The sequence below is a fragment of the Epinephelus moara genome, chromosome 18 (genome assembly GCF_006386435.1).
Source record: "Epinephelus moara isolate mb chromosome 18, YSFRI_EMoa_1.0, whole genome shotgun sequence".
Classification (NCBI taxonomy): domain Eukaryota; kingdom Metazoa; phylum Chordata; class Actinopteri; order Perciformes; family Serranidae; genus Epinephelus; species Epinephelus moara.
The window spans coordinates 15462000-15480851 of NC_065523.1; the positions used below are offsets into that span (position 1 = coordinate 15462000).

At 43.5% G+C, this 18852-nt stretch overlaps 1 protein-coding gene across 2 annotated transcripts in view; it reads right to left on the reverse strand.

Moving 5' to 3' along the window:
• Nucleotides 1-18852, reverse strand: part of arhgap23a (Rho GTPase activating protein 23a) — a 77349-nt gene that overhangs the window by 46798 nt on the left and 11699 nt on the right. The window contains exon 1 of one of the 2 annotated variants that reach the window (XM_050069583.1): nucleotides 14559-14877. The exons of the other annotated variant lie outside the window; for it this stretch is intronic. Within the exon in view, the coding sequence (XP_049925540.1) occupies nucleotides 14559-14612 (54 nt within the window). The 5' untranslated portion in view covers nucleotides 14613-14877. Of the gene's footprint in view, nucleotides 1-14558; nucleotides 14878-18852 lie in introns of those variants that run through there. 2 annotated transcript variants of the gene reach the window in all.

The following is an 18852-nucleotide window of genomic DNA, read 5'->3' on the forward strand; positions in this document are numbered from 1 at the left end:
AATGACTTTTCCAAAACTTTCAATGATTTTTCAACTAATTCCATGATCTTCCCAGGCCTGAAAATGTGGTTGTGAAATTCCATGACTTTTCCCGATTTTCCATGACAGTGGAAACCCTGAAACTGCTGTTTCCAGGGTAACTGCACATGTTCACTTGCACTTCAGCTCACAAACTTCGTCTGTCATTGTCTCACAACTACACGGTTGGTATTGCATACATGCAAATCTCAACAGAGATTAGAGGGAAGTCGTCACCGACTCTGGAAAACCCCCTGATGTGTTAAAGTCTAATTTTATTGCTCAGCCAATTGGGCGAGTAAGTTGCTGGAGTGACGGCTCACATGGCATTTTACTTGCACGGGAAAATTCTAATGTCTGAGCCCTGAACATGTCTTTCCAAAAACTTGCTAGAGCAAGTCTTTTTTTAAACACTCCAAACATATCTTTGGTATTTCTGTACTGTGGTACTTCCCAGCTGAAATACAGCACATTCTGATACCAATATATCTGCATAAAGCTAAAATTAGGTTCATAATAACAAGTCTAACCCCCAAAAAATCTGCATGGACTCATACCACTATAGGTTAGTGAGAAAAGATCTTTTCCAGTCACTCAGCCTTCCTACCACAAATGCAGCCACTCACCAGGTTGTCAGGCTTTACTTTGACACCCGTCCTCAACCTAATCACACCCACCCATCACCTCCTTGCTGACAGTTGCCATGAGAACCAACAAGGTGCATCTGTTCCCGCCTGAGAAAAAACCCTGCAGGGAGACAGGTTTGACGGCGAAGACATTTACGCTCATTATAGCTTTAAAATTAGCTTTCACAGCTGGTTTTTCAGAGTGTGAAGGCTTAGGAGTTAAAGCCATTACATTTGAGTCTTCGGGATTATGATTTTTACAACTTCAATCTGGAAATCAGTAGCTAGTCAGTACAACTGTATTATGAATATAGCAACCAAACCAGAGAGCACCACAAAAATGAATAAGCTACAGATGGTGTTTGTTTTGCTTCTGTGCTGACGAGCTTGTAGAACCAACAAATCTGTTCCAGTAATAGGTGTGATATCTTTTTACAGTGTGTTCTCACACTAACTGAAAACATGGACACAGAGAGAGGCAACAGATTTCCACACTGCCACATCCTGCTGTTTCTGAGTGTCACCGTGAAGCAGCGGCTGGGTTTCATCAGGTAAACTTGCAGCTGTACTTTCCCCCGAGTAGATACATCTGTCTCCCGCTGTGTGTATACCACATATACCATGAGGCCAATGACGACATCTGGCAAAGAGCTAACCCTGCTCCTCTTGCACTGTACCCCCCTCCTCCCTCTTCTCCTCTGTACTGACCACAACCGCTGGGAGCAATCAGAGCGTCACGTCTGAGCTCCGCTGGAATAAGAGCCAACCCCCCCTTTCTTCCTTCTTTTTCTGCCTCTTGGTCTTCTCTTTTCTTTCCTGGTTGTTTTCAGGAGCAGGCCTCGGCAACAGAAAACCACAGGGCTCCAGCAGGCCTCTCGACTCTCTCCACCCCCCTCGTCTACAGTACGTCTGGGCGAAGGACAGCCATACTCGGAGCCCCCCTTCTTTCTTGGCTGCTCCCCCTCTGCAGGCCCAGATATATTTAGCTCATCTCTGCCTCTGTGTAATTAACAGATGAAAATTATAACTTTGGGACAGGCGGATGACGTCGTTGTTCTCCTTGGCTAAGGATGCCGAAGCGTGCATCTCGGCCTACGGGCCCAAAGCCAGGCAGCGGTCCAACATTTGGGGTGTGGTGGTGGAGGCGATGCTGGGCCAGGTTGGGAGGCTAACTGAGCCAGGGAGGAGGGGGGAAGAAAAGGAGAGAGAGCAGGACTGCAGAATGGAGTCGGAGTGTTTATTAGAGCAAGTGAGATGGCCTGCCTGCCTCCAACAGTCCTGGAGTTTCCATTTGAGGTCATCTGGTTTTTACATTCCTGCCATGCACCACCGCTCACACCACGCTGAGGAAGTCCTTCATCGTTCTGCTCGCACAGGATCGTACAGTCTAGTGATTCTCAAAGTGGAGTCTGGGGGTGTAAAGGGGCAACCAGGAGTGGCTTCATTTCGTCAAAAAACACTTCTCAATGAGCGACCTACAGACAGAATCTGGTCACCTGGGAATCTCTGGATTATGTCTTGGTATTTGGGGATTACTAATGTGAAAACGTGTGATAACTGCTCCTATATATATTGTTTTTACAGATGTACTCAAGCATGGTCACACCTCTTAACACAGTTGGACTTTTCCACAATCAAAAAGTTCAAGGATTCACAAAGACTTTCTTGGCCCGTCCCAAATTTCAATTTGTTCTCCAACCCTCATGACTCCCCGCTGGCTCACGCTGACCTCTTTTAAGTGCTGAAAATTGGTGGCACCGGGCGAAAGATATTCACACACACATAATCGTGAATGCATGAATTTCCAGGCTGGGAAATCAAATCTCTCCTGTAAAATCTACATTTTCTCCAATCTAGTCGAAGCTCAAAGCAAAGCCGATCACATGGGATGTAAAACTTATGAGGCGTGATTCTTCTGGCGCTAACACAAACTTCTTTTCTCACACTGTGCTGACTGGTGAACCTGAAGATTAAAACGTTGCTGGCCTTTGCACCCCTTCCCACCTCCTCTCTTCTTTGGTCTCCAGTGGCACAAAGATGGCACACAGACACCGCCTGGCATGTTTTGAATACAGGATCGGCCCACGCTATCGTTTCATCTGCCTGCTCCTTCCTGTTGACACGCCGCAGACTATAAAACCCAGCTGAAGAGAGGGAGACGTCTCTAGAGGACAGGGATGCTGTTGGTGTCTGTGTTTACTGATTTCTTGCTGATCCCAGAGGCATGTTGTTTGGTTAATGTAATGATGAGATCCACATGCCGGGCTGATGTTGTTTCTGTGTCTTTAGCCTCTGTCACTCCGTATTAGCAACCTTTTAATGCAGGGTGGCAACAACTCAGTCTGAGATTCACCCCGCAGAAATAAACCGTCCTCTGTGGTTTCATGACTTGCTTCACCCTAGAAAAAAAAGGTCAGGCACACGGCCGCGAGGGATCATGGGTCTCCGCCATCTCCCTGTTTTGGCTGTCCACTGGGAAGACAGCAAAGGACTGTGACTGTTGATACGAGCTACACACACACACCAACATACACATATGGTTTCACTCTGTTATTCAGATGAAAGACACACTGGCACTGCTTAAAGCAGAGAGGAACGCTAATAGAAACATACCATCCTGTTAGATTTCATTCTGTAAACTGAGTGAGCGGAGGAGAAGAAGGGAGTGGGTACACAAGAATCAAACAAACCTTTTATGGCACAAACTTACATACAAAAACACCTCCTGCTTTCAGGATGACATCAGAAGCATTAAAATAAAAAACGTCTACAACCGCACATTCAGACAAAACCTGAGAAATGAAAGCAACAACAGCAGTTCAAAGCAGGAGTATCCTGAAAGGAGATGACCAAAAAAGGTAACAGAGAGGAGATCAAAGCGGGACGGCAATCGCTCAAAGTCAAGGCACAAATTAGGAGACAAGAGAGATGGAACTTGCAAAGGTTAGGGTATAAGAAAATAATTACTACTCCATTACAAGGATGGTGACAGACAAAGGAAACAGAACAGAAGGGGGTGAAAAAGACACAGAAGCTGTGGGAGATGCGAGTGAGAACACAGCCCTGACTGTGTTTGCATGCAGTTAGTATTTTGGCCGAGGTGTTCCCTCCACATCCCTCACAGTAAAGCCACAAAATAAACACAACTGATACCTGTTAAGCCGCAATTAGCCACATTAACAATTATGCAACAAACACTAAAGCAGTTTACTGCCGTGTTTTAATCAAACAGAGTAACCCTTAATGATACAATGCAAACTGATCCCAGGCAGACCACGACAGCTACAAATACAGGATTGTAGTATGTTTACATGTGTGTCTCCTAGCTAAAACAAGAGTGTAAACAGGTGGACAACCCTGGACAGGTTGCCAGATTATGACAGGACTGACACATAGAGACAGACAACCAGTCATGCTCACATTCACACTCATGGGCAATTTAGAGTCCGCAATTAACCTGACCTGCATTGCTTGTGGAGACTCCGGCGAAAACCCAACGGGAACCCTCTTGCTGTGAGACGACAATGCTAACCACTTCACCATTGTGCCTCCCTGGGTCAATTTACTTCTATATTTAATCTATCTCTACATATATTTTCTTTTACAAAACAAAAAGTAATTACTCTATACACTGAACATACACTGATGTGCAAATCAAGGACTGGAGTACTCATGCCCATCCCTGGTATTTACATGCACATCTAAGAGAAGAAAACAATATAGGCCATAGAGTTATGGCCAGTTTACTACAATATTTACTGTAGTTTGTAGAACACAAGGCAGTGTACCTTTCAACTGCTCTGTTCTGGGAGCTGGATGTGACAGCTCTGAGACTGTAAAGCAAGTTTTCGGAGAAAATTGCTTCCTCAATTTCACTTGTCAGCATTAGGCTTAATATATTGATACTTCAATTATTAGAGAGGTTTTTTTGGCTTGAGTTGATATTACCGCTTAAGGGTGACAGGAAAGAGGGGGAGAGAGGGGGGATGACGTGCAGCAAAGGGCCAAAGGCTGGAACTGAACCTAGGCCTAACCTAAGTCCTCATGTCAGCTATGGTGGTTTGAGTTTTTGCATTCCTGTTTGTGTACGAACTAAACTAACAAGGTTTAAAGGGTTAATTAATCAAATGTAGAGGTGCTGCTTGGCTGATTGGACAGGGCAGGCTAGCTGTTTCCCCCTGCTTCAAGTCTTCATGCTAAGCTAAACTAATCAAGTGTTGTCTCTTGCTTCACATTTAGCACACAGATATGTAAGTTTATCTCATTCTAGGCAGGAAAGCAGATAAATATCTTGAAATGGCAAACTACTCCTTTAAAACTGCAACTGACATTTTGGAGCACCGGTACACACAAAAACAACTAAAACACACCAGTATTATCCTCTGAGAGAATCTTAGTGAACATGTAAACAGAGGCGGTGTTGTGCTGGACCAGCAGGCATCAGGAAAACCACAGCGCTCTATCTCTTCCCAGCATCCACAGCTCCTCATTAGCTTCCCGATAATCTCTATCCCGTGATTTTGCTGGATTGTCAAAACAACCCCCCCCCCCCCCCCCCCCCCCCCCCCAAAACCCNCCCCCCCCCCCTCCCCGCCTCTCCTACAAAACTGCTTACAAACTGTTGCCCGGGTTGTTTAGGAAGTACAGTTAGAGGTCAGTGAGTCAGCTCTCAATGAAACAGCTCTGATAGACATTAGCTGGCTGACTGCCATCTACAATATAAACAACCCCAGAGGAACCTCCTGGAGAGTTATGTACAGTGAGCAAACATCATCAGAACTCTTCTTCTGTCGCTTAATGTCTTCCTGGCTGAGCTACAAAACCAGAACAAGCTGTGACTCCTCTGGAACGAGCTGATTACAAACTTAGATGTTTTCTAATCCATTGCTTCACTGCATTACCCAAATATTTCAACACTTAGGGGACAGAAAAAAAAGTTTAATTCAAGTAGTGCTCATACATTAATGTGAGCACATTTAAATTACATGATATTTCTTAAATATGATGATGATATATCAGTTTTTCCACTTACTGCATGCATGAAGCATGCAACATACCATACAAGATGTGGTTTGTTTAACCCATGATTGGGTGATTTGACTATTTTTGTTATCTCATACAGACTGTACAAATCTTTATCTACAAAGGTAAGTCTTCCTTTAAAGGGTCAGCCTACTGATTTTATACATGAAGATCAGTTTACTAATGACGAGGAGTATTCAGCCTGTAAAAACAGTCGTGTAATGTCTTGGCTGTCTATCTGTGCTTATGGAGGACCTTTAAGTCCCCAGTTTAAGTTAACCTTAAATGATTGATACCGCATTTCCCATAATGCCAACTCAATGCCTGGTAAACAAACATTTTTAAACATCAAAACCCAAAGTTGAAACACAGAATTTCTGTTACAAATATATAGATTGCAAGCCCAAACTGTAGATAACCATTGTGATGTTATTTTACATCCACACTAATGCATTGAATAATCACTAAACTAATCGCTGTCCATAATAACATGCCTGAAAATGCATATCACATGACCTTTCCCATACGCCGTGCACACGCGTGCCGGTGTCAACAGGAAGCAGATTGTCTACTCTGTGGTTGGTTGCCTGGTCATAGAAAATACTACAGAGGAAGAACAGCAATGGTGAAAAGTAAGACTATAGATTTCTTTGAGTGGACCAACAACGAGGAGAACTGTTACTGAAAATGAACAAATGGGTATAAGGCGGTCAAGGTGGAAGGAAACAGACTGGGAGTTGTCGGAAAACAATTACAACAACATACTAGAACTGTACTGGGAACATTGTCCATCGCCAGAGGAAGCCATGGCAATGGGAAGAACTACCCACACAAGAAGGAAGAAATCAGAAACGATATGTAGATGTAGCTGTAATGTTTTGGCTTGAAACTTTGTGATTGAAAAGACCCAATCAGGAGGCAACCCTGAGTGTCTGCATCATTGTTTTCATAAATCGCAACCTCGAGTTTTCAAATAAAACTGGGTCAGCAGCGTTTTCAAAAACACCTAAGTAGTGTGGATGCTAGGCGTAAACTTATGGGTTTGAAAATATAAACATATCAGTGTGGATGCAGCCTAAAAGACAGGATACCTCAACGTTAGTGTGATACTAAATCAATTAAATATTTTTGACTTTCTCGACTGTATCTCCACTAAATTTATCAAATATCTTATAAATGATTATTCACTATTTCAAATTTCTATACCGAAACCATGAAATTTATACTTATCACCCATCACTAGGGCAACCAAAAACATCCAAGAACAGAATGTCAGTAAACACTTTCTTGTACTGGTTGCTGACGAGAGCAGTGTGAAATTTGGCAGCTTTTCTGCAGGTTATGAGTGAAGGATTGTTTGTCTCCACTTTCCATTGCTTCATTGTGTTTTGGCTGTCACACTGGCATCATTCTCCCCCTCTGACTCATCAGGATTCACTCTATTTTGTTATCTTCCTCCGTCCTTTTTCCTCCTTACCCCCTCCTCTTGTGTCTCTCTCACATTCCAGTGCAACCCCGCTGTTCCTAAAAAGCCTGAAAGGCTGATTGGACCGAGACACGGTGAACCTTTTTAGCTTTCTCCAAACATTCTTATCGTCAAGCCTCTTTGCAAAAATGTAAACATGATGACGACGCAAAGCAAAAATGTGCACATTCAGTATCGAGATGTGAGACAGACAAAATAAGATGCAGGGTTCGATTGTCTGAATGGAGATCAGTTAAACAGCAGCCCCTGCTTAACCCTTGTGGCCCCTGCTGCACGCACTGACAGAGGTTCCCTCCTGCCTCTTTAGTCTACTTACTGGGGACCAAGTGTGTGAGGACAGGGGGCCCCTCACCTCTGAACCTTGACCCTGATTCAAACCCAGTGTCGCTGCCTTCAGGACGATCCCGCAGACAGATACAGAGTCAAGTCTGCATTTCAGAACAAGACCTGACCTGTTCTTCATTCCTCCTATGTGCTGAGCATCACATCAACACAAAGCCCCTCACGTAGGGTACTGTATCATATTTTCCTGCATAGCAACAACACACACACACACACACACACACTTTAACACAGCATCTCTGCAGGCACACACACACAAAGGGGCACTGATGCAGGCCAGNTCAACACAAAGCCCCTCACGTAGGGTACTGTATCATATTTTCCTGCATAGCAACAACACACACACACACACACACACACACACTTCAACACAGCATCTCTGCAGGCACACACACACAAAGGGGCACTGATGCAGGCCAGACCATTAACAGACTGAATTTAATTAGCTCTCATCTGTTTCTGAGAGAGGCTTTGTTTCACAACAAACCTCCCAGTGCCTGAGAGTCAGACGCCACATGAAACGAACCCAGCTGGGACGAGAGAGAAGAAGCACTGCCTACACAAGGAGAAGATGACTGGGTATGAGATCTGACACTTCTCTGGACAGGTACACCTCATGTCCAGCTAATATGTTGAAAAAAGGGAAAACAGAGAAACAAGAGCAAATAAGGGTAAAGGGGAACCCGTTCGGATGCGAGTCAAGTACAACTTACACTAGACCTAGACCAGTATTCAAGTATTCACCAAATCTCTTATTTATGTTGTCAATTTTACAACAATCACCTTTAAAGAAAGGCAGAGATCAGGCCATCCATGAGGTCGACAGATTTTAAATGTGGAGAGTAGAAAACTATGGTATCAGGTCAGTATTCGGCAGTATTAAGCAGATACCCCAAGTTAAGGTATCAATAAAGAAAAGGCTGGTGTTTCCATCAGAGAAAATCAATCCTTCTTTCAGGTAATAACATCAAGAAATATCCTCCATTCATTTACACACAACATATACCTCAACTTCTGAACCTAACGGCATCCATTCTTCTTTATTCAACAACATTTTTGTGCTTTTCTAGAAACAAGATGCCTCTGATTACATGCACATTCCCTGCAACCGAAACAAAAACTAATAAACCTCTTTCATCAACCAAACCCACCAGTGGGTCGGTCATGCTGTGTGGCCAAGCTTTGATCAAGCTCCACTGGGGATCCCAAAATTTAATAAGATACCAAACACACCAGGCTGGATGTTTAGAAAATGTGTAAAAAAAAAAGAAAAGAAAAAGATACACAAGATATCTAAGGTATTTCTATTTGATGGAATGTTGCAGCCATAAAAACACTGAGTCTTCAATCTGGAGTTCAGGCTGTTCTCTTGTACTGTTTGCATGTTTCCCTAGAAACATAATGCACCAAAATGCGTACATATCCCACGCAATGATGAGCCAGTAATTTGAGCATAACTTGCATATTTTGGAAGGTTGCAATCACGTGAATAATGCGCTGATGGGAGTAAAGAAGGAAGCGGTCCCAAGTGCTCTAGTTAAGAGGTATTTTGGGGTGATGGATGGATCACAAAGCCCAGGACTTTCCCCACGACACAAGTGTTCGGAACCGTGTGAACTTTTAGTGAACTTGAAAGTATCATAAGGTACGTTCTAACCATTTTTGGTTTTCCAGCCATTGCACTTTTACTTGCCTGAACCTAAAGATGCCTAAACATGTGTCTTTTCCTAACCCTAACCACAGTAACTTAATGTTAATTACGTAACTTTACCATAAGGACCTAACGTCATTTGTATCATACAAACCGCTGTATGAGGATATGTTGGGGAGTTGGAACAAGCTGGTGCAGAAAGAAAAATATTGCAGGGCAGTGTACGGTTGGCTGATTTTTCCAACTATACAGCTACTTCAGGAAGAATTCCAGAGGGTAAACTGGATATTACAGGGTTCAATATGGTATAAATATACATATATCTTAACTTTTAACCAAGAAATTCTTTTATCAATCAACAGAATCATGATAATAATCAAGTTCATAGACCTTTACGATAAACTACATGTCAAAACAACATTGATTCAATTATTTATTGTCAAGTTTGACTCTTTCAGAGAGAAACACTGACTGACTGACAGATAAACGGGAGATCAATAAACAGCCATTAGCAACAGAAACACGCCTGCTTTGCAGAGCTGCAACCGAGCAGCCGCTCCCCTCTCACCACAGTAAACAAGGTCAATGATGACTGATGTCCTTCGCCCACCTATACACTCTCTGCACAATGTTTGTACAGCATCAAGGACTTCCTCATACAAACATAAGAGCAGAAGGACAAATCAGACGCTCCATGGAGCTGGACAGATCTTCAAAATAGAGGGCATCTGAATACAGTGTGTGTGTGTGTGTGTGTGTGTGTGTGTTTGTGTGTGTGAGACCATTTTCTCGGCACCTGCACACAGATTACGAGGTGTGTGTGTACAACTCTGACCCTTAAAGTGCGATGTCAACATGCTGGAGTGCCTATATTTGTGAACACCTGTGCTTGTGTGTATGTGTGTGTGTGTGATTAAAGTGTGTCAACACACACACTCTCCAGGTTAATGATTGTGGATGTGAGGTGTGAGCTTGCGGTACAGCTGTCGTCTCGTGGCTCAGGAGTTGAGGAATGCAGCAGAGGTGACGGTGTCGAGGTGGGAGGGCGGAGGTGTAAAGGTGTGAGGGATGTTTTAATGGTGTTTACGGACCGCTGCAGGGCACACACTTCACTGTCATGCTCTGTGTGTCCACCGTGGAGCTCCGCCCACTGCATTGACACCGTTGAAGACAGTAAGTGCTCCAAATACCTACCATATTTTGGGAATGTGGCATGTTTAGCCTGGAGAAATGGAAAAATTGTGTGTGCTCGTGCTTTTTAATTCTTCAGGTCAGTGGACAATTCTGCTCCACGATGCAGAGCACAACAGCCAGGCTTTTTGACAAGTTTCCCAACTTAAAATTTGGCAGAAGTGCTCCATAGTTGCAGCATGAGTAACTTCAGTTGTCACAGGACTTCTGTATCACTCTCTGTGAGTACAAAAGGGTACATTACAGTAATGTCTTATAAACTAAATCAGAATCAGATTGCGATATATTGTGTACTATAAAGACCTGTACATTTCCTGCAGCAGTTCCCAGTGTTTGACTTGTGTGATCCTTTCTAACAATGCAATGTCTGCTTCCAACCCTTCAACCCTTGAGACTGCTTAACTTCAGGGAGACTTTTTCTCAGACTGTTTTCTTGACAAATTTTTATGGGTTAAGAAAAGAAAAGTTAAGTAAAAGCAGAATATTGTGCCGCCAAAACATATTTTTCTGTACTATTCAGCTTCACCTTGCAACCTCTCAGATGCTCACCCCCAGGTTGAGTCTTGGATATTCTTTCCGCATTGAACGTCCATGGATAGCTATGTACTTGTACTGGTCATGTGGACACGCACGTGATTCAATTCATACTACCACTGAGGATCCGTGTTGGTCTGGCGTTCCATGCATACGCATTCCAGTTGTTTCACCTGTCTTTGTGTTTCATCAAGGACAAATTATATAAATGTGGGTGGATCTCCTCGCACAATCTCTCTTCAAAACAAGCATTTAACATTTGTTATCTTCTTCCTCTTTGCAAAGCAGCTAAAGGTGTATCCGCCACCAACTGAACAAAAGTGTGGAACAAGAAACTACAATTTGTAACTGGAGCATGCCCAGTCAGAGCACTTGCTATACATAAATTCAGCACAGTTACAAATTCTGGGCTCAGGCGGACATCTGCATAGGGTCCACGTGAACCCTCATTTGCATGGTAGGACGATGACATTTATGCCAAAGTGGAACCTTGCGTTTGTGGAAAGTATGAAGCCAGAATTAGACCCCACCTGTAGGTAGCACGGGACTGGGATACATTGTACAAAAGAATCACATAAATTCCCAGCATAGCAGTATTGTCTGTGCTATGTGCCCACTACATGGTGAAACCATCTGCTAATGATCACAGAAATGCTTTCCTCTGCAGCATCACCCAGCTGCTTCCAGTTAACGTTGCCTTCGACCAAGAGCTGATCCTGGACCTGCTGACTGGATGTGGCCTCTGTGGTCTGAGGTTTTGCAACCTTTCTGAGGTGGTTGTCCTGTGATCAGATGCATCACATAGGACTGAAAGACAGTTTGTGGATCAGCCGAAGCCTCTGTCTGAAGGTTTTGAGACCTTTAGGAAGCCATTAGCAGGGCTGTGCCTCAGCGTAAAGAGAGTACTCAGATCAGGGATAAAAAAAGTCAAGGATCAGCAGAACATAAAACACTCTGTCATCGATACAGCATGCAAGTCATGTCTGGACACACTCGGAAGACTGCAGGATAATGCTGCGTTAGTGTGCAGTGTATCAGAGAACAAACTGATACACGTGCCACGCGGACAAGAGAGGGGCTTTAACATCGACCGGCTCGGCTCAAGATTTTCATAAAAGCGCTCTCATGTTTCCCGTCATCAATATACTCCGGCGGCATCACGTGGCACAATGCAGCATTAGACATCGTACTCGTCCTGCCCTCTGCCCCGCCCTGCAGTGCACTGCCTCTATTGATCTCACCCACAAACCCTGCACTGCTACATTAGAGCAGGCCTGCTAACAACATCGAACTAGTCCCACTGGACATCATCATAACTGCTCGACGCTTTCATCCGTCTCTCTCTCTGCAGCTCAAAGGCTGAACCAGCACACAAGCCTGATTTGCTTTGTGTCTCTATGACAAATTAAACATTTAATCAGACAACAGTGTCATTTTGCATCTGACTGTCTTTTTTTGCTTCATTTAAATGGATTAGCTGTTTTCTTGGGTGTATTCAGTTGCACATCAAGACGACAGTTTTGTCTGCTGTACAATAAATCCGCCATCATTAAAGTGAGATAACATGCAGACAGAGAAAGAGGCCTGACTAGATGGGGGCTGGGTGTTGGCTGAGACGTGCAGGGTCAAAGGTCAGGTATGAAACAGCAGGTTGGGGACTGAGATTAGACAAGTTGAGGTCAGGAGCTTATGAATAAAGAGACTAACAGTTCAGAGAGAGTCATACCGGAGGACACCAGACACTTTAAATGTAGTTTTATGACTTCTTGTTCATTAAGGCGACAGTTTTGTGAGCACAGCAGTTGTTACACATTTACTACAAAGTGTTTTACTACAAACTTCTACGCAACAAGCGTCACACTGAAAGAGATAAAACAGAGTTCATTGTGTTTGAAGGAGCATTTCTGTTTCAGCTGCGTACAGCCAGAGAGGTTCAATTAAAGTGTGTGACCACAAAGGAGGAAACGTTATTCTTTGCTGGAGGGGATTAAACTCAGCCGCGACAGATAATAAAAAGGGAGCAAAGTAGGTGGAAACTGGGGAAAACTCATAAGCAAAAAAAAATTCTCAGCACAAAGAGTAGCAGAGTGACAACAGAGGGTGATAAGCTAAGAGCAATACTGCAACACACAGGAGAGACACTGGCAAATATAACCTCATAACCCTGTCAAACACACAAACTCTCCACCAGATTCATCTAGCAAAAGGACCAAAGGAAATATCTCAGCAACTCCCCGACACAACCACATCACACACAAGAGCCTCTGAGGTTAAATCAAAGCAGACACACACACTAAAACACACACACACACACTCACACACAGCAAAAGGCCAAGATACCAAACCATATGCCTCCTTCAACGAGCAAACCACCGCCCAGAGTGACATATCTTACCTCATGACTTCACCATGACACATCAGAGCTTCAATACACATTCCTGAAGTCAAACCGGGAGGAATTTAATACACACGTCTCTTTGACAAGGCTTCCAGCACAGCAGACACAATAACACTAATTCACAAGAACTTTTTTTGCGGAATATAATCAGCTATGAAAGATAGGATTCACCTTTATAACCTAAATTTATCACACTTGTATGACAGTTGAGAAGGAGTTTGTTTTCTACCGCTAGCTTATAAGTCTTGTGATGCTTATCGACTTAAAGGTCATACTTTTCCAATCTTTTCATTTAATGATATGTCACCACTTGAAATACCTCCACCTTCATGTCGACCACTATTTGATGCCCTCTTTGTGTGGGTTTCATATCTTAAAGGGGGACACCACCTAAATTAAGAATCCCTAGGAAAAGTTCAATCAATATTTGTGAACATGTAATGCTCTCTCTCGAAGCCAGAAACAAGAAAAGAAAGTCCCAAACTCATGAAGTCATCGAGTACAAAGTCTGGTGCTGCTTCAAAGGTGATGAATGGTTTTATTTTTTATACCAAATGAGCTTTGTTCTATTGTAGTGTCCTCAGCTCTGAAACAGACTCCTGGGTGCTCTCAGGGTCATCTGCAACATCTTTCCCAAATTATTGTCTATGGAGCAGCTCCAGACTTTATACCTTATGACATCACAAAATTGAGGCTTAGCACTCTAGTTTTTGGATTTGGGAGAGTTGTCCAGGTTTACCTATATGTTTTAGCTGTCTTAGACCATAGGAATTACATGTATGGATTTTGAAAATGGGCGTAGTTCCCATTTCAACCCCAGATGAGCTCCAATTTGCCTGATTAATAATAAAAATCAGGAGATGTAGAGGAAGAAGAGGTGATGGACACTCTCCAAACACCCATCCCTGTTCGGGACGTCCCGTCTCCATTGACAGGCTGTCCGCCTCCTGGTGCAGCAAGAGGCGGACAAAAGACTGAAGCAACCGGGGCGTTAAATGTGACTCTGGATCACTTTTGTGAGGCGGCTGCTAAATTCATTGGGCTGCGCACCATTTGCCGTCCACAATAGTGCACAAAAGCTGCAGCAAAACACTGATCAAACACTTGGTTTCTGTACAGTATATGTCGCCGAGTGTGTGTGTACACAGCAGCTATGTAAACTAGTGTTAATCCTCTTAGGAAATCACGGTCTCTGACCAGCAGCGCCGCGCTGCACTTCAGTCCGTCCACACACAATAACGCTATCCCGGTATCAATACAATGATCGATAAGGCAGCTGCGTGTACTTACGTGGTTCTCAGAGTAGGGTGGTATTCCAACAAGGCAAAAAGCAACTCCATTCATTGGACAGCAGAGACTGTTTGGCTGCAACAAGGAGAGGCAGATTTGTTGCTGCACAGGCGGCAACACGAGCAGCTCTGAGAGTAACAGCGCTCCGGTCAGACGCAAACTTATATGTTCAACACTTATCCAGCTTCCTTCCTCCCGAAAAAAACCCCTCTCTGTTCCCGTTGTTTCGGGACGTTCACTGCGCTCACCCCCTCCTCATCCTCTACTTCTTCTTCTTCTTCCGCCAGACCGCATCAGTTGTACATAACTAAATCCCTCTGTGCTCGGCCCTGCCTGGAAACTCACTGCAGCAGCGTCAAAACACATGGGGGGGACACCGGAAGTCAGGAGACTGGGCCTTCAAAGTAAAGGCGTGGGAAGGAATGTGTACACAAAGGAGTTGGCGGTGGTGGAAAATAACTATGTACAGTCACTCAAATACTTTGCTCAAGTACAGTAATAAGATAGTAGTACTTTATTTGAGTATTTCAATGTTCCACTACTTTATAGGCTCATTTTACTACACTACATTTCACAGACTAATATTGTACTTTTTTCTTTTAGTTACTTCAGATTCAGATTAATAATAGAAAAATATATTAAAAATTCTGTTTTATTACAATAGGCCTAGATAAAGATAAGACCTGGCTGCTAAAAAAAAGCCCCACCAGCGAAAACACTGAAGTAATATTCCAGTACAATAATTATAATTCAATTAAATAAACATACACTATTCTGCATATTGAGCACTTTCATTTTCAAGACTTTAAGTATACTTTTATGCTAATATTTCTGTACTTTTACTTGTGTAAGATTTTAAATGCAGGACTTTTATTTGTAACAGAGTATTTATACCGTGTAGTATTGCTACTTCTACTTAAGTATAAGCTAGAAGTACTTCTTCCACCACTGGTGATGGCCCACTCATGACTGAATGTGGGTAAAGCTAGAGTCAAAACTCGCCTTGTCGCATCTCTGGAAACTGATAAACAATCATGGAAATTTGTTTCTAATAGGTTTTGATTGCTTACATGTTTACACTTAAATAAATAAAAGCCCCAGTGTTTATATCCTATCAGCACACATAAGGTATTTTAATCCAGTAAAAAAGTGTACTCAACTTATGTAGGTTTAGTTCAAGCTTTTATAGTAGACATCTTCACCGGAAATGACACATTTGTATTGTGGCTAACTTGACACTCTGGGAATAGAGGGGAGTCAAATTAGAGGAGGGTGCGTTGGGTAAATCTGTGCGCTCCGCCCTGCAAACCCACAGCGTGCGGGCTCCCTCTGGCTGTGCCAAAACATTTGGATGGGAGGGGTGACTGATGCCACCAAGACAGTAAGTACAAGTAAGAACGAGGCGTTTTAATTGTAGGCAATTACAATATATTACACAATATATTAAAGTATGTACGACAATGAATCAAGTTTAACTCAAGTTTAACCAGCAAATGTGTCAACAGCTGTAAAACTACCATAACTGCAATGTGATAATACTTTACGTAGAAGTTCTGCATTCAAAAGTACACAAGTATTATTCATAAAATCTACTGTAAGTATCAAAAGCTAAAGTACTCATGCAGGCAGCATGGCCCATAATAGTATTACATTAGTATATTCGTCTCAAACTATATAATTACTGAAACATTAATATTATATAAGCAGCATTTTAATGTTACGTCTGGTTGAAGTGGAGCTAATTTAAACTATTTCATATACATCCAGGTAATTACATTTACTGTTTGTTTAAGTAGTGGGGTAGAAGTATAAAGTGGCATAAAATGGAAATACTTAAGTAAAGTACCTCAGACTTGTACTTGAGTAAATGTACTTAGTTAAATGCGACAATCACACAGGTTTGTGGGGTTGTATTTATGTCATCAAAAGATAAGTGAGAGAACAACTGCAGGCTGCAATTAATGATTATTTTCATGATCGACTATTCTGCTAATTATTTTCTCAAGTAACTGATTAATCATTTGGTCTATAAAGTTAAACATCTTCACTTGACCTATATAAAAAGCTTTTTAAAAGGCAAAAATTTGCATTTGAGAAGAAACAACTAATGAATTTCTGGCATTTTTACTTAAAAAATGACTTAAAACATGACTTCTAACTTAAAATAGCTGTATCAATCAACTAAATGATCAATGATACCGCTCTAATCCCCTTACAGTGACACTTACAGTTACCTCATAAATCTGATGTACTGTAAAGGCCGTAAACCCCAGGCTTGTAAAATGGGATGTATCAGACTTATTTTTAGATCAGAAAATTCTCATCGCCTAATCATATATGAGTGCTACTAACAAAAGGCGCACAAGTCTAACACAGAGTGTGACTCAAATAAATACATAGACTCAAGAGAAAAGGTCTTCACAAACAAAAACATAAGTCACTGAGAGAGTATTCCTTCCACACCCAGACAGAATAGACTTTAAAACATACATTCTCGGAAAACTTGTATTTTTAGCCCCTCTGGCTGTAGATGAACACCGAATCAATAGATGTGCAGTACAGTCAGGGGAAGCTTACTCATCAACAGAGCAGGAACTTCAGACCGCTGCCAAGAAGTCACACTACCTCATACTACTATATATGCTTCACGGTAGCCATGGCATTATGAGTAAGAGGTGTAAACATTAGCTTTAGTCCTGATGAATGAAAAACAGTGAGAGAAGACCAAAATGTGGAGGCACGGTGCTTCAGCCGCTGTGATGGCTCAAAGCTGGGGGCCCATGTGGCTACTATTACTCTGAGGGGTGCAAGTATCAGTGAGCCACTTCAAAAGCCTGCCTGCCTATGGGGAAACAGACTGGAGTCATAGGGGGGAAAAAGCAGCTTACAGAAGTCTTCCCACGCCAAGAAGTGCAGCTGCCAACTCAGCCTCCATCTCAACATGTCTTCTCTGTCTGCTCACTCTCTCTCCACGGCCTCCAACCTCTGCCTCTGAGACACACAATACCACAGCCAAAGGCTTACAGAGGACACTCTCCCAAAGTCCTAGTCATGACCTTCGCTCATCCCCCATTTGAGACGGTTAATTACCATACGTGACCCAAATCCTGCCTACAGGTCGCTCATATAGCGCGGCCAAAGCAGTTTCTGTGAACACACGGCTGGTTGGAAATCCACCGTGGCAGAGTGAGAGCCCAGAGAGGCTTAGCAGCAGTATCCTGGTCTTAAGGTGAGAGAGCAGCAGGGCAGATTGTCTATGAGAAAAAGGGAGGGTGACGAGGCAGACGGGGGGGGGGGGGGTCAAGGAGCGTGAGGGCTGTCACAGCTGGACTTTTTCTATCTTCTCTGACCTCCAATCTGGATCCATCTCCGCAGCATCCTTCTGCAGCCCATGTGTTTCCTATTACGTGATAAATCAGTCTGTGCCTCGACACTTTTCTGTGGGAAGAATGATCTGATGTTAGTGAACCCCTCCTGTGTTGAGGTTTGTCCACATCTTACCCCAGATTGCATGCAGATAGACGCTCACGCTACACATCAATTTGCCTGTCAGCCGAGCAAAATGGGCTTTGTATTATTGATGAGCTGCTGGTTGGCTGAGAATGAGAGGTGCAGAGAGGAGGAAGGGGGAGTGTGTTTGAGGTGTCATATCTGAGCAGGCGGGTAAGCACATTTTAAAATGCTGATTTTGACATAAAGAAAAGAGCCGCAATTTTATCCACATCTCGCCAAAAGACGAGGGTATTGTCGACATACTGCATTTGATGTCTCTCTTTTCTTCGTCTCTGGGTCAGCCTTAGTCACTGACACACAGCCTCAGGCATCGGGTACGTCCCCGTGATTGACTGAGTAAGCCCCAATCTGATGGTGATATGACGCGACACGCCCCGATCTCTTTCCCTCAAGGGCCGGCTGAAGACGAGCAGGGAGCATCCAGAGACTCCCCTCGGTCATTACATAATCACACACGCAGCTTGGCGCCTTGTCGGACAAACCCATAAACAACCATCATCCTATTAGCTCGCTTGACCGCGCCTCCCCGACTCCCACCTCCCCTCCGCTGGCTTGGCTCGGCAAGTGGTCCAGCCTCCCCGCTCTGCTGCTGAAGCTGTGGAGGCGATTGGGAGGGATGGAGGGAGTTGGTGGTTGGGTATCCCCTGCCATCCTTCGTACCATTCTAGGCCACTTCACAGAGCGTGTGTGCTGGTATGCTACGATTAATTGTGGTCACTACTTTACCCCCCCGGAAGCTTCTCATTCTTTCATATCTCCTCTGTTTCACTCCGCTTCCCTC